The sequence below is a fragment of the Bolinopsis microptera genome, chromosome 12 (assembly GCF_026151205.1).
Source record: "Bolinopsis microptera isolate Bmic1 chromosome 12, MBARI_Bmic_1.0, whole genome shotgun sequence".
NCBI lineage: Eukaryota > Metazoa > Ctenophora > Tentaculata > Lobata > Bolinopsidae > Bolinopsis > Bolinopsis microptera.
This window is the reverse complement of record NC_087083.1, coordinates 14,706,265-14,721,493: the sequence shown is the minus strand read 5'-3', so window position 1 is coordinate 14,721,493 and position 15,229 is coordinate 14,706,265. Positions and strand designations below refer to the sequence as shown.

At 37.9% G+C, this 15,229-nt stretch overlaps 1 protein-coding gene across 1 annotated transcript in view; it reads left to right on the top strand.

Moving 5' to 3' along the window:
* The window catches only part of LOC134823987 (uncharacterized), a 59,838-nt gene extending 46,523 nt beyond the window's left edge, over positions 1 to 13,315 (top strand). The window contains exons 51-64 of the mRNA XM_063835588.1: positions 1,315 to 1,471; positions 2,182 to 2,396; positions 3,985 to 4,127; positions 4,302 to 4,374; positions 4,547 to 4,847; positions 6,635 to 6,813; positions 7,653 to 7,754; positions 8,455 to 8,558; positions 10,009 to 10,183; positions 10,294 to 10,455; positions 10,642 to 10,761; positions 12,460 to 12,590; positions 12,749 to 12,834; positions 13,023 to 13,315. Of these exons, the coding sequence (XP_063691658.1) occupies positions 1,315 to 1,471; positions 2,182 to 2,396; positions 3,985 to 4,127; positions 4,302 to 4,374; positions 4,547 to 4,847; positions 6,635 to 6,813; positions 7,653 to 7,754; positions 8,455 to 8,493 (1,209 nt within the window). The 3' untranslated portion in view covers positions 8,494 to 8,558; positions 10,009 to 10,183; positions 10,294 to 10,455; ... (2 more) ...; positions 12,749 to 12,834; positions 13,023 to 13,315. The remainder of the gene's footprint in view (positions 1 to 1,314; positions 1,472 to 2,181; positions 2,397 to 3,984; positions 4,128 to 4,301; positions 4,375 to 4,546; positions 4,848 to 6,634; positions 6,814 to 7,652; positions 7,755 to 8,454; positions 8,559 to 10,008; positions 10,184 to 10,293; positions 10,456 to 10,641; positions 10,762 to 12,459; positions 12,591 to 12,748; positions 12,835 to 13,022) is intronic.
* Positions 13,316 to 15,229: the final 1,914 nt, after the last annotated feature.

Genomic DNA, 15,229 nt, shown 5'->3' with positions numbered 1-15,229 from the left:
ACAGCACACTCTTTAGGAACTAGTTTTGAAAAGGTTAACAATAACAGCACACTATTCAGGAACTAGTTTTGAAAAGGTTAACAATAACAGCACACTCTTTAGGAACTAGTTTTGAAAAGGTTAACAATAACAGCACACTCTTTAGGAACTAGTTTTGAAAAGGTTAACAATAACAGCACACTCTTTAGGAACTAGTTTTGAAAAGGTTAACAATAACAGCACACTATTCAGGAACTAGTTTTGAAAAGGTTAACAATAACAGCACACTATTCAGGAACTAGTTTTGAAAAGGTTAACAATAACAGCACACTCTTTAGGAACTAGTTTTGAAAAGGTTAACAATAACAGCACACTCTTTAGGAACTAGTTTTGAAAAGGTTAACAATAACAGCACACTCTTTAGGAACTAGTTTTGAAAAGGTTAACAATAACAGCACACTATTCAGGAACTAGTTTTGAAAAGGTTAACAATAACAGCACACTCTTTAGGAACTAGTTTTGAAAAGGTTAACAATAACAGCACACTATTCAGGAACTAGTTTTGAAAAGGTTAACAATAACAGCACACTCTTTAGGAACTAGTTTTGAAAAGGTTAACAATAACAGCACACTCTTTAGGAACTAGTTTTGAAAAGGTTAACAATAACAGCACACTCTTTAGGAACTAGTTTTGAAAAGGTTAACAATAACAGCACACTCTTTAGGAACTAGTTTTGAAAAGGTTAACAATAACAGCACACTATTCAGGAACTAGTTTTGAAAAGGTTAACAATAACAGCACACTCTTTAGGAACTAGTTTTGAAAAGGTTAACAATAACAGCACACTATTCAGGAACTAGTTTTGAAAAGGTTAACAATAACAGCACACTCTTTAGGAACTAGTTTTGAAAAGGTTAACAATAACAGCACACTCTTCAGGAACTAGTTTTGAAAAGGTTAACAATAACAGCACACTATTCAGTATTCAGGAACTAGTTTTGAAAAGGTTAACAATAACAGCACACTCTTTAGGAACTAGTTTTGAAAAGGTTAACAATAACAGCACACTCTTTAGGAACTAGTTTTGAAAAGGTTAACAATAACAGCACACTCTTTAGGAACTAGTTTTGAAAAGATTAACAATAACAGCACACTCTTTAGGAACTAGTTTTGAAAAGGTTAACAATAACAGCACACTCTTTAGGAACTAGTTTTGAAAAGGTTAACAATAACAGCACACTCTTTAGGAACTAGTTTTGAAAAGGTTAACAATAACAGCACACTATTCAGGAACTAGTTTTGAAAAAGGTTGACAATAACAGCACACTATTCAGGAACTCGACGAGGGTCACCGACTTGTGAACGCTTGGGGCAAGATCGCCCAAACAGATGACCGCTCCCTGCCCCGTGGGTGGTACAGGTTCACAAACGGATTCGAGAAGATGCCTGAGAAGTGCCCTATTGCTGAATCTTGTGGATCTCTCAAACCAGGTTAGTTTAGTCAAACCAGGTTAGTTTAGTCAAACCAGGTTAGTTTAGTCAAACCAGGTTAGTTTAGTCAAACCAGGTTAGTTTAGTCAAACCAGGTTAGTTTAGTCAAACCAGGTTAGTTTAGTCAAACCAGGTTAGTTTAGTCAAACCAGGTTAGTTTAGTCAAACCAGGTTAGTTTAGTCAAACCAGGTTAGTTTAGTCAAACCAGGTTAGTTTAGTCAAACCAGGTTAGTTTAGTCAAACCAGGTTAGTTTAGTCAAACCAGGTTAGTTTAGTCAAACCAGGTTAGTTTAGTCAAACCAGGTTAGTTTAGTCAAACCAGGTTAGTTTAGTCAAACCAGGTTAGTTTAGTCAAACCAGGTTAGTTTAGTCAAACCAGGTTAGTTTAGTCAAACCAGGTTAGTTTAGTCAAACCAGGTTAGTTTAGTCAAACCAGGTTAGTTTCACTAAACTAACTTGCTAATCCAGATACCAGAAACTTTGTAATAGTACTATCTAAATTTGCTAATAGCGTTATCATATTTATACGCTAATAGCGTTATCATATTTATACATGTGTGCATACATTAATTTTTGAATGTAATAAAAGATTTTAAGGCGCTAGTGCCGGGTAATGCCTCCGGGTAGTGCTCCTCAATCAGCCGTTCTAAACTATACACTACAACTTTGTAAAGTCTTACAATGTCTTATTTGCCGGACTATCCCCCAGGTTACCTGTCCCAACCACATCCTGATGTAGGAGAGGGTATAGTGGAGAGGAAGGTGTGTTTCGGAGATGCTGATCAGTGCTGCTCCACCTCTAGAGATGTGCTGGTCAAGAACTGTGGTGCTCACTTCGTCTACAGGCTCTACCCTACTACTACCTATGAGAAATACTGCGTGCAGGAGGGCGTTACTTCCATGTGTAACGCTGACTTATACACTGTTAGTTCCCTTATTAGTTCATTACACTGTTAGTTCCATTATTAGTTCATTACACTGTTAGTTACATTATTAGTTCATTACACTGTTAGTTACATTATTAGTTCATTACACTGTTAGTTACATTATTAGTTCATTACACTGTTAGTTACATTATTAGTTCATTACACTGTTAGTTACATTATTAGTTCATTACACTGTTAGTTACATTATTAGTTCATTACACTGTTAGTTACATTATTAGTTCATTACACTGTTAGTTACATTATTAGTTCATTACAGTGTTAGTCACATTATTAGTTCATTACACTGTTAGTTACATTATTAGTTCATTACACTGTTAGTTACATTATTAGTTCATTACACTGTTAGTTACATTATTAGTTCATTACACTGTTAGTTACATTATTAGTTCATTACACTGTTAGTTACATTATTAGTTCATTACACTGTTAGTTACATTATTAGTTCATTACACTGTTAGTTACATTATTAGTTCATTACACTGTTAGTTACATTATTAGTTCATTACACTGTTAGTTACATTATTAGTTCATTACACTGTTAGTTACATTATTAGTTCATTACACTGTTAGTTACATTATTAGTTCATTACACTGTTAGTTACATTATTAGTTCATTACACTGTTAGTTACATTATTAGTTCATTACAGTGTTAGTTCCATTATTAGTTCATTACACTGTTAGTTACATTATTAGATCATTACACTGTTAGTTACATTATTAGTTCATTACACTGTTAGTTACCGGGTTTAATTTAGTCCGCGGTTGAAAGTCCGCAGCTCGAAGTTGTAACTGATTTGGAATTGTTCTAGAATTATGGATTTCAGTGTTGAGACACGATAGTTATCTGATTAAATTATGTCATGTCACTTCATATCAATCTCACAAGAAAATTTAAATAATTCTAATTTGACGTATACTTGATATCAGGAGCTGGACGAGGAGTGGAGAGGTGAGACTAATGTGTACTTGTTATCAGGAGCTGGACGAGGAGTGGAGAGGTGAGACTAATGTGTACTTGTTATCAGGAGCTGGACGAGGAGTGGAGAGGTGAGACTAATGTGTACTTGTTATCAGGAGCTGGACGAGGAGTGGAGAGGTGAGACTAATGTGTACTTGTTATCAGGAGCTGGACGAGGAGTGGAGAGGTGAGACTAATGTGTACTTGTTATCAGGAGCTGGACGAGGAGTGGAGAGGTGAGACTAATGTGTACTTGTTATCAGGAGCTGGACGAGGAGTGGAGAGGTGAGACTAATGTGTACTTGTTATCAGGAGCTGGACGAGGAGTGGAGAGGTGAGACTAATGTGTACTTGTTATCAGGAGCTGGACGAGGAGTGGAGAGGTGAGACTAATGTGTACTTGTTATCAGGAGCTGGACGAGGAGTGGAGAGGTGAGACTAATGTGTACTTGTTATCAGGAGCTGGACGAGGAGTGGAGAGGTGAGACTAATGTGTACTTGTTATCAGGAGCTGGACGAGGAGTGGAGAGGTGAGACTAATGTGTACTTGTTATCAGGAGCTGGACGAGGAGTGGAGAGGTGAGACTAATGTGTACTTGTTATCAGGAGCTGGACGAGGAGTGGAGAGGTGAGACTAATGTGTACGATGCCACTGCTAGACATGACGACACCCAGCTAACACCAGGAAACTGGTACCGCTTCACTGCATTCCTGGGTAAAATGCCGGAATACTCCATGTCTATCAACAGGTAAACTTTTCACTGCTGCTTTGTTGCTCTTTCTGTCACGTACACTGCTAGTTCTCTCTTCCTTACTGATATGTTCATGAGATCGCTTTGCGAAACTGATCTTCCTCGATTTAAGAAAGATAATAATATATCTGGTTACTTTTTCGTTTGTTAGCTAAGTAACCATATCTCCAGCTGTGGGTTCGTCTATCCTGGTTATCTGCAAGGAACTCACCCTACCCGACAAGAAGGAATCAAAAACTACAATGTATGAAATTACACTTGATTACATAATTATCAAGCTTGTGTCGTTTTAATATTTTTGATAAATATGCATGAGTTTGACTATTAATATGTCAAAGTATCGCACACCAAACTGAACCAAAGTGATTATAGTGTTTATAGTGAAAGTGAAAGTGAAAGTGACCAACTCTCTGCAGATCTGTTTCTCGACGAGTATGACAAACGAAGGGCAGGCCTGCAAGTTTGCCAGAGTTAGGAACTGTGGTAGTTACTACGTTTACCAGATGCAGAAACCAGCCAACTATAATTACGGTTTCTGTGTAGCCCAGGACCAGTGCAAGGACGCTAGAGAGTTGGATGATAGGTGGAGACTTATTATTAATCCTACAATCAGATCTCAGAGTAACTCTAACGATAATACCGTTAAGAAGGGCTGGTACAGACTTACTGTTGGACACGGTACTATGCCCACCTACCAGCCTGACAATAACTACGGAGGTGAGCAGCAATATTACCTGGTTACCTGGTTACCTGGTTACCTGGTTACCTGGTTACCAGGTTACCTGGTTAATCAATATTACTATGATCTTTAGTTGTAGTCTACCTTCAATATTACTATGCTCTTTAGTTGTAGTCTAACTTCAAGATCATCGGTGCTGTTGTTACCAGCCAAGCCATTAATTACTTAGAAATCTATGCATCCTTTGTCATACGTTGTATGACCCGCCGCGCACGCGTGCGCGGCTCCCCCTGTATCGCCGAAACTCTACTAGCGCTCCTACTAAATCGCTCGCCCAAATTTTAAGAAAATTCTTGTGAAAAGGCCCTTTAGGCATGGAAGTGATCTAGATCGGTGTATTTTTGGACGCTGATTCCGAATCACCCCCCATGACGTAAGGTTAAAATGCTTCCCTGGAGAGTTATGGGCAAAAAACCGTTTTGGTCACGTGACAGGCTAGTAAATCGTGAATTCGATTATTTAGGGCTCGGGTTAGGGTTAGGGTTGTGGTTAAGATTATGGATAGCTTCGGGGTTATGGTTAGGGTTAGGGTTGGGATTAGGGTTTATGTAAAACCGTTTTGTACGGCTGCAAAACCAAAAAAACCAAAGTCACGTGAAATTTTTGGGCGAGCGATTTAGTAAGAGCCCTCTACTAGTAGGCGGTGCACGATAAAAATAAACTTGCTCGGATTTTCAAAATTTTTGTACCATCGTTTTCTAGAGACTGTGAGAATTTTCACAGTAGCAAATTTATCATACCTTTTCGGAATGATCAGTAAATTTCGCCTAGGTGCCATATTTGATGGTGCGCGGCTTTTGGAGCAAAATTAGGTGTAAAAGTCGCGTAATTTGACGAAATTCGTTGATTTTTGTCGTATTATTCTGTCATATCTTCGGTTCCTGAACATAAATCATGCTGAAAATTTGTTAGAACCTTCCAATCATACTTAATTACCGAACCTAATTTAGTTGGGAGAGATTGGCCTTGATTAAGAGGTCTAAAAATGACAAAATAGGTATAAATTCGTTGATAACTCAAATTCTGAGCATCGAAATTGCTCAAACTAAATTAGGTTCAGTAGAACATAAGTGTTTACGTAAGCTGACCAAATTTCAACAAAATTGTTATATGGGAAGTATAATAACTTTTCGATTGTTTCCAAAATAATGTGCTGGCCGAAATAAGAGCAAAAAAAACATTCAATGGTCAGCGCGCGCGTCTTATTGTCGATGGCGCACTGCCTACTACTAGGGGGTCACCACGTGATACAATGCATCCTTATATCCATTTGTTATAAAAATGAGGTTTTTTACCGAGTGCCCACCCGTCACTAGATTAACAATTTGTCCCAGGTTCCGCGTACCCGTCACTAGATTAACAATTTTGTCCCATGTGCCGCGTACCCGTCACTAGATTAACAATTTGTCCCAGGTGCCGCGCGTACCCGTCAGTAGATTAACAATTTGTCCCAGATGCCGCGTACCCGTCACTAGATTAACAATTTGTCCCAGGTGCCGCGTACCCGTCAGTAGATTAACAATTTGTCCCAGGTGCCGCGTACCCGTCAGTAGATTAACAATTTGTCCCAGGTTCCGCCTACCCGTCACTAAATTAACAATTTGTCCCAGGTTCCACGTACCCGTCAGTAGATTAACTATATGTCCCAGATGCCGCGTACCCGTCACTAGATTAACAATTTGTCCCAGGTTCCACGTACCCGTCAGTAGATTAACAATATGTCCCAGGTTCCACGTACCCTCAGTAGATTAACAATTTGTTCCAGGTGGAGCGTACCCGTCCTGGATGGAGGGAGATCTGCCAGCACCTGAAGATGGTGAGGTGGAGAGGACAGCTAAGTTTGGCTCAACTACACACGTCATCAAGATCAGAGTAAAGGACTGCGGAGACACTACGTATACTGGCTCCAGCCTACTCCTAACTACCACTACGTGTGGAGTGTTGGTACGTTATCTTAATTAGTACACTACGTATACTGGCTCCAGCCTACTCCTAACTACCACTACGTGTGGAGTGTTGGTACGTTATCTTAATTAGTACACTACGTATACTGGCTCCAGCCTACTCCTAACTACCACTACGTTTGGAGTGTTGGTACGTTATCTTAATTAGTACACTACGTATACTGGCTCCAGCCTACTCCTAACTACCACTACGTTTGGAGTGTTGGTACGTTATCTTAATTAGTACACTACGTATACTGGCTCCAGCCTACTCCTAACTACCACTACGTTTGGAGTGTTGGTACGTTATCTTAATTAGTACACTACGTATACTGGCTCCAGCCTACTCCTAACTACCACTACGTTTGGAGTGTTGGTACGTTATCTTAATTAGTACACTACGTATACTGGCTCCAGCCTACTCCTAACTACCACTACGTTTGGAGTGTTGGTACGTTATCTTAATTAGTACACTACGTATACTGGCTCCAGCCTACTCCTAACTACCACTACGTTTGGAGTGTTGGTACGTTATCTTAATTACCCATTAAGTTTAACCCTGCAATAAATCTGTTACCTTTGGAGTGTTGGTACGTTATCTTAATTACCCATTAAGTTTAACCCTGCAATAAATCTGTTACCTTTGGAGTGTTATCTTAATAACGTAAGTAATGTTAAACAAGTTCGATCTGCTAGGAGTTACGCAGAAAAAGAACTTGTGTGTTGAAATTTACAATAAGGCTATTCTTCACAAATAAATTTCCTTGAATTAAAATTAAATATACAACTAGACTATTGTTAATGAAACTGTACCCATGTTGATGAAATCCTCCCTGGCAGATACTGATGTGTGCTTGCACGCTAACCCACTATCAGAGGAGTGGAGGAACCAGTTTTACGTGTCCGAGTCACAAGACGACCTACACACCGACTACAACAAGGGTAACACTGTAACACTGTAACACTGTAACACTGTAACACTGTAACACTGTAACACTGTAACACTGTAACACTGTAACACTGTAACACTGTAACACTGTAACAATGTAACACTGTAACACTGTAACACTGTAACACTGTAACACTGTAACACTGTAACACTGTAACACTGTAACACTGTAACACTGTAACACTGTAACACTGTAACACTGTAACACTGTAACACTGTAACACTGTAACACTGTAACACTGTAACACTGTAACACTGTAACACTGTAACACTGTAACACTGTAACACTGTAACACTGTAACACTGTAACACTGTAACACTGTAACACTGTAACACTGTAACACTGTAACACCGTAACACTGTAACACTGTAACACCGTAACACTGTAACACTGTAACACTGTAACACTGTAACACTGTAACACCGTAACACTGTAACACTGTAACACCGTAACACTGTAACACTGTAACACTGTAACACTGTAACACTGTAACACTGTAACACTGTAACACTGTAACACTGTAACACTGTAATACTGTAACACTGTAATACTGTAACACTGTAATACTGTAACACTGTAACACTCTTATAATTTAAATTATTACAATCGCCTTCTGTTGCTTGGATTAACGTTATAACTGAACATTGAAGAACGTTTTAGTGATACTGATTATTGATGTGTGAATACACCAGGTAAGGATTGGTACAGATTCACTACTGGATTCCAGATGATGGCTGAGAAGCCTCCTGCCCCTCAGTACTCGTGTGGTGCCAAGCGTGCTGCTTACATCAACCAGGTAACCAAGGGTAACCAGGTAACCAGGTAACCAGGTAACCAGGTAACCAGGTAACCAGGTAACCAGGTAACCAGGTAACCAGGTAACCAGGTAACCAGGTAACCAGGTAACCAGGTAACCAGGTAACCAGGTAACCAGGTAACCAGGTAACCAGGTAACCAAGGGTAACCAGGTAACCAGGGGTAACCAGGTAACCAGGTAACCAGGTAACCAGGTAACCAGGTAACCAGGTAACCAGGTAACCAGGTAACCAGGTAACCAGGTAACCAGGTAACCAGGTAACCAGGTAACCAGGTAACCAGGTAACCAGGTAAACAGGTAACCAGGTAACCAGGTAACCAGGTAACCAGGTAACCAGGTAACCAGGTAACCAGGTAACCAGGTAACCAGGTAACCAGGTAACCAGGTAACCAGGTAACCAGGTAACCAGGTAACCAGGTAACCAGGTAACCAGGTAACCAGGTAACCAGGTAACCAGGTAACCAGGTAACCAGGTAACCAGGTAACCAGGTAACCAGGTAACCAGGTAACCAGGTAACCAGGTAACCAGGTAACCAGGTAACCAGGTAACCAGGTAACCAGGTAACCAGGTAACCAGGTAACCAGGTAACCAGGTAACCAGGTAACCAGGTAACCAGGTAACCAGGTAACCAGGTAACCAGGTAACCAGGTAACCAGGTAACCAGGTAACCAGGTAACCAGGTAACCAGGTAACCAGGTAACCAGGTAACCAGGTAACCAGGTAACCAGGTAACCAGGTAACCAGGTAACCAGGTAACCAGGTAACCAGGTAACCAGGTAACCAGGTAACCAGGTAACCAGGTAACAAGGTAACCAGGTAACCATGTAACCAGGTAACCAGGTAACACTGGTTAATTTACTTCTTTTAATTAGTTGGTTAGACTTTTAATTCTTTTATCTCAATAAACTATATGTCCGACCACACTAAAGTTAACACTGTGTCCACACTAAAGTTAACACTGTGACCACACTAAAGTTAACACTGTGACCACACTAAAGTTAACACTGTGACCACACTAAAGTTAACACTGTGACCACACTAAAGTTAACACTGTGACCACACTAAAGTTAACAATGTGTCGACACTAAAGTTAACACTGTGACCACACTAAAGTTAACAATGTGTCGACACTAAAGTTAACACTGTGACCACACTAAAGTTAACACTGTGACCACACTAAAGTTAACACTGTGACCACACTAAAGTTAACAATGTGTCGACACTAAAGTTAACACTGTGACCACACTAAAGTTAACACTGTGTCCACACTAAAGTTAACACTGTGACCACGCTAAAGTTAACACTGTGTCCACACTAAAGTTAACACTGTGTCCACACTAAAGTTAACACTGTGTCCACACTGAAGTTAACACTGTGACCACACTTAAGTTAACACTGTCTCCTCACTAAAGTTAACACTATTTCTAGGGTCACCCTAACGTCGAGGAGGGAGTGGTTACCAGAGAAGTGTGCATAAAGACTGACAGCGAGGGGCTTAACCAGGCGTGTACTAGTAAGGAGAATATACGGGTGAAGAACTGTGGAGATTACTACGCTTACCAGCTTAACCCTGTGGTCCAGGACATGGCATACTGTGTATATAGTGAGTTATCAAACATACGCCACTTTATTTAGTTCACTTTCTCGGCCTCAACCACAACTTACTACCAAGAATTCTATTTTTCCTGTCAATCTAATTGAAGCTCTGTTCAGACCGAAAGACCTCGTGTGAGCCTAAAGTAGTCCACGCTAAATACGGAGAACTGGCCGTGGTCAACTGTACCCTCAACTCGGAGAAAGATTTCGATTCCAGCGAGGTGGAGTGGACCAAGTTAAACTCGGTTAAACTGCCTGCTGACGGTCTCAGTAACATAGGTACACACTATTTTCATCTTATTTTACTATTTATTCTATCAGAAGACCGATTCAGTAATTTATGTTAGATTGTGATTCTGTATCCGAGTTAATGGATTCACACTACCATGTAGCCAACAAGGCAAAGCATATACCTTGATGCCCACAATACACCTAACATTCACCTAAAATTTACCCTATTTTCAGAAATGTCAGACGACAAAATGTTGCTGAACATCAATAATATTGCTGATCAGAACGCGGGAGTGTACGCTTTGTTTATACCCAGCACTGAAACCAGCGAACTAGTAGAGGTCATCTTGTACAGTGAGTACACTATTCAGCATATTCATTATCTTTCCTTTTAATTGAAGGTAATGACTCAAATTAATAACATGCTAATCATTGCTAATTAGCCAGCTAATTATCCAGCTAATTATCCAGCTAATTATTCAGTTGTTAATTAAGCTGGTTATTCAGTTGTTAACTAAGCTGGTTATTCAGTTGTTAACTAAGCTGGTTATTCAGTTGTTAACTAAGCTAATTATTCAGTTGTTAACTAAGCTGGTTATTCAGTTGTTAACTAAGCTGGTTATTCAGTTGTTAACTAAGCTGGTTATTCAGTTGTTAACTAAGCTGGTTATTCAGTTGTTAACTAAGCTGGTTATTCAGTTGTTAATTAAGCTGGTTATTCAGTTGTTAACTAAGCTAATTATTCAGTTGTTAACTAAGCTGGTTATTCAGTTGTTAACTAAGCTAATTATTCAGTTGTTAACTAAGCTGGTTATTCAGTTGTTAACTAAGCTGGTTATTCAGTTGTTAACTAAGCTGGTTATTCAGTTGTTAACTAAGCTGGTTATTCAGTTGTTAACTAAGCTGGTTATTCAGTTGTTAATTAAGCTGGTTATTCAGTTGTTAACTAAGCTGGTTATTCAGTTGTTAACTAAGCTGGTTATTCAGTTGTTAACTAAGCTAATTATTCAGTTGTTAACTAAGCTGGTTATTCAGTTGTTAACTAAGCTGGTTATTCAGTTGTTAACTAAGCTGGTTATTCAGTTGTTAACTAAGCTGGTTATTCAGTTGTTAACTAAGCTGGTTATTCAGTTGTTAATTAAGCTGGTTATTCAGTTGTTAACTAAGCTAATTATTCAGTTGTTAACTAAGCTGGTTATTCAGTTGTTAATTAAGCTAATTATTCAGTTGTTAACTAAGCTGGTTATTCAGTTGTTAACTAAGCTGGTTATTCAGTTGTTAACTAAGCTGGTTATTCAGTTGTTAACTAAGCTGGTTATTCAGTTGTTAACTAAGCTGGTTATTCAGTTGTTAACTAAGCTGGTTATTCAGTTGTTAATTAAGCTGGTTATTCAGTTGTTAACTAAGCTGGTTATTCAGTTGTTAATTAAGCTGGTTATTCAGTTGTTAACTAAGCTAATTATTCAGTTGTTAACTAAGCTGGTTATTCAGTTGTTAACTAAGCTAATTATTCAGTTGTTAACTAAGCTGGTTATTCAGTTGTTAATTAAGCTGGTTATTCAGTTGTTAACTAAGCTGGTTATTCAGTTGTTAATTAAGCTGGTTATTCAGTTGTTAATTAAGCTGGTTATTCAGTTGTTAATTAAGCTGGTTATTCAGTTGTTAACTAAGCTGGTTATTCAGTTGTTAACTAAGCTAATTATTCAGTTGTTAACTAAGCTGGTTATTCAGTTGTTAATTAAGCTGGTTATTCAGTTGTTAACTAAGCTGGTTATTCAGTTGTTAATTAAGCTGGTTATTCAGTTGTTAACTAAGCTGGTTATTCAGTTGTTAACTAAGCTGGTTATTCAGTTGTTAACTAAGCTGGTTATTCAGTTGTTAACTAAGCTTGTTATTGTGCAGGTGCTGTTGAAGCTGGTTATTCAGTTGTTAACTAAGCTGGTTATTGTGCAGGTGCTGTTGAAGCTGGTTATTCAGTTGTTAACTAAGCTGGTTATTCAGTTGTTAACTAAGCTAATTATTCAGTTGTTAACTAAGCTGGTTATTGTGCAGGTGCTGTTGAAGCTGGTAAGAAGTTCTACACAGTTAAAGAGGGAGGAGATGTTACTATAAATGTTGAGATTAACGTTGTACCAACACCAGCTGCGGATAAGATTACCTGGGTTAAAGTGCCCAACAAGAAGGTAATTAATTAATGGGAATCATAAATAATTAATTATTTCCACTCACACTTACAAGGAAATAGTGAAATAAATAGTGAATTAAATAGTGAATTAAATAGTGGAACGTTTTAAGACAATAAAATTATGTGCTTGTTCTAACAATCCTCATCTACCCTCAGTTGAACGGAGACAGATACTCGCTGAGCGAGGACAAGACATCACTAACTATCACGGGAGTTACTGCCAAGGAGGCTGGAACATACAGGTAGGTTACTCATTATAAATGCAGTTGATGACTTTCATTTCATTTAATGATAATAGATGAAATGAAGTGTGCCCCAGGAATTTCAATTTTGTGCCCCAAGTGTGCCCCAAGTGTGCCTAGCTAGATTACCAACTGGCCATAATAATTATGTAACATGATCAATCTTGATAAAAGACATTCCGTTTCAGAGTGTCGGTGAAGTTCGAAGTGGGTGGTAAGAAGTTCAACAAATCCTCAGACGTTATTGTTCAACTAGAAGAAGAGGAGGAGGAGGAAGAATCCGGCCTTGTCATGTAAACATTTTTATGGACATTTCTGAACATTTGACACATTTGGGAGAGATTTAACACTGTTTTTAAAATATCATATTTAGATACATATGCAATTGAACTTTTAGATTATTTTTAGACAAGCATTTACATAAATTTATTTTCGTTGTGTTAAGATCAATTCTCACTCATTTTCAAAAGCAATTCAAAAACGTTTCGTAATTCCTGTTTAACCAACAACAAACAGAAAGCATTTTAAATTAAATTGCCATTTGCTTCAATTGAAACTAATTTTTATCAGTAACTTACTAATTTACAATCCTTCTTCGACTTCTCAACAAATAAACGCTCATAAATCCTAAGTGCAAATAACCGGTCAATCGGGCAAAAATTGACCGAAAATGGGGCAAAAATAAAAACATGTGAATAAAACTAAAATCACCGTATACTATTAGTATATATATACTATTAGTGACTGATAGTCATGTAGACTGATAGTCATGTAGACTGATACACATTTTTGTGTAGAAGCTGGGCATGTAGCAGACAGCATTTCATAACATGTTGTTGGCCCTGTGTAAGGACAGAAAGTATCCTTCCCTTTTTGATACAAAGATACAAGCATGCCAGTGAAACCAACAAGTTCATTTTATTTTGTATGATATATTATGTTCATGTACAGCTGATACGATGGCTTATCTCTAGTGAACCAGAAACCGTAACACCGTGTAGATTATCATATGTTTATATTTAAGGTAATGACAATGTTATTGCAGGCTTGGCACTGTGTGAACGGTTAATAACTGCAATATAAACAAACATGCAGTAACACCCGCAATGTACACCTTGTATTCGTGTTGATTAATATTTAACTTTTAGTTTTCAAACTTTTGTTTTACATTTTTCGCTCAGTATCGTTAATTTAAATCCAAGATCTAAATGAACTTCAAAACTATGTTTTGATTTAAACAATTGAAAAAACGGACCTTTCGTCTTTATCTCTACTGATTAGTGTGGTTTATCCTTTTACTTGATAGTTGTTTATAAATCATTAGACCAAGGAAAATACGAAACTCTTATCGTGCTGAGTGCAATTATAAACTTATAAACAATTCTTTGCCTTTTTATTTTCAGTTACTTATTTATTTTAGTGTACTCAATAGTAAAATCCGCCCAAAACAAGACTGCAATATAACTAATAGCAGGGCAGGTTTATATTGGATGTTTATATTGGATGTTTCTCTTTTACTCTAGTAGCAGGGTGTAGTTTCTCTTTGGTCATAACCCAAGATATGCCTGATAAAAACAGCAGAAAGTTCTGGAAAACTTTTACTCTTCTCTCGGTGCCCCAAAGACCACAGGTATGTCACGTGATACAGTATGGGCGACCATACTGTATCACGTGATTAATATTATTATAAGATTAAATTATAAATAATAATATTATTAAGTTATTATAAGAGTACTTTACCAGTAAAACTACAATTCCGCATATATCAAATAGTTTAGAACATTCACTAAATAATCCTTTAGTTACAAACTACAAAATAACCGTTTAGTTATAAGTGTGGTATTTTCAGTCGCAGCCTCAGCGGAGTAATCAGTGGGGAGATTGGGGGGAACAAAGACCTGGTATAACAGTAAGATATGTTAACTTTACCTGGTATAACAGTAAGATATGTTAACTTTACCTGGTATTACAGTAAGATATGTTAACTTTACCTGGTATAACAGTAAGATATGTTAACTTTACCTGGTTTGACTGATTGCATTCTAAATATCTACTCCATTAATCATCAGGTAAGCACACAAGGAGATGAAGAAGAGGAGTTAAGAGATCCTGATAGAGTCAGCAATGTTTCGTTATCAGTCTCTTCTAGAGACCCTGGTTAGTGTATCTCCATTTCGGACTTTACTGGAAATTAACATTTTATACAATACCAATTTCAAAATATTCTGAAACGATAATGACAATCAAAAAATGAGGAAGATTAAAATCACGGGAAAAATGAGTGAAACAAATATTATTACATGCGTAAATGTTTTGATGTGCTAAGAAGCTGTTTCGGGGTATCCTCAAATAGCAAACGTTAAAGTTTAGACACTTAAAATTTATCCGAATGAAT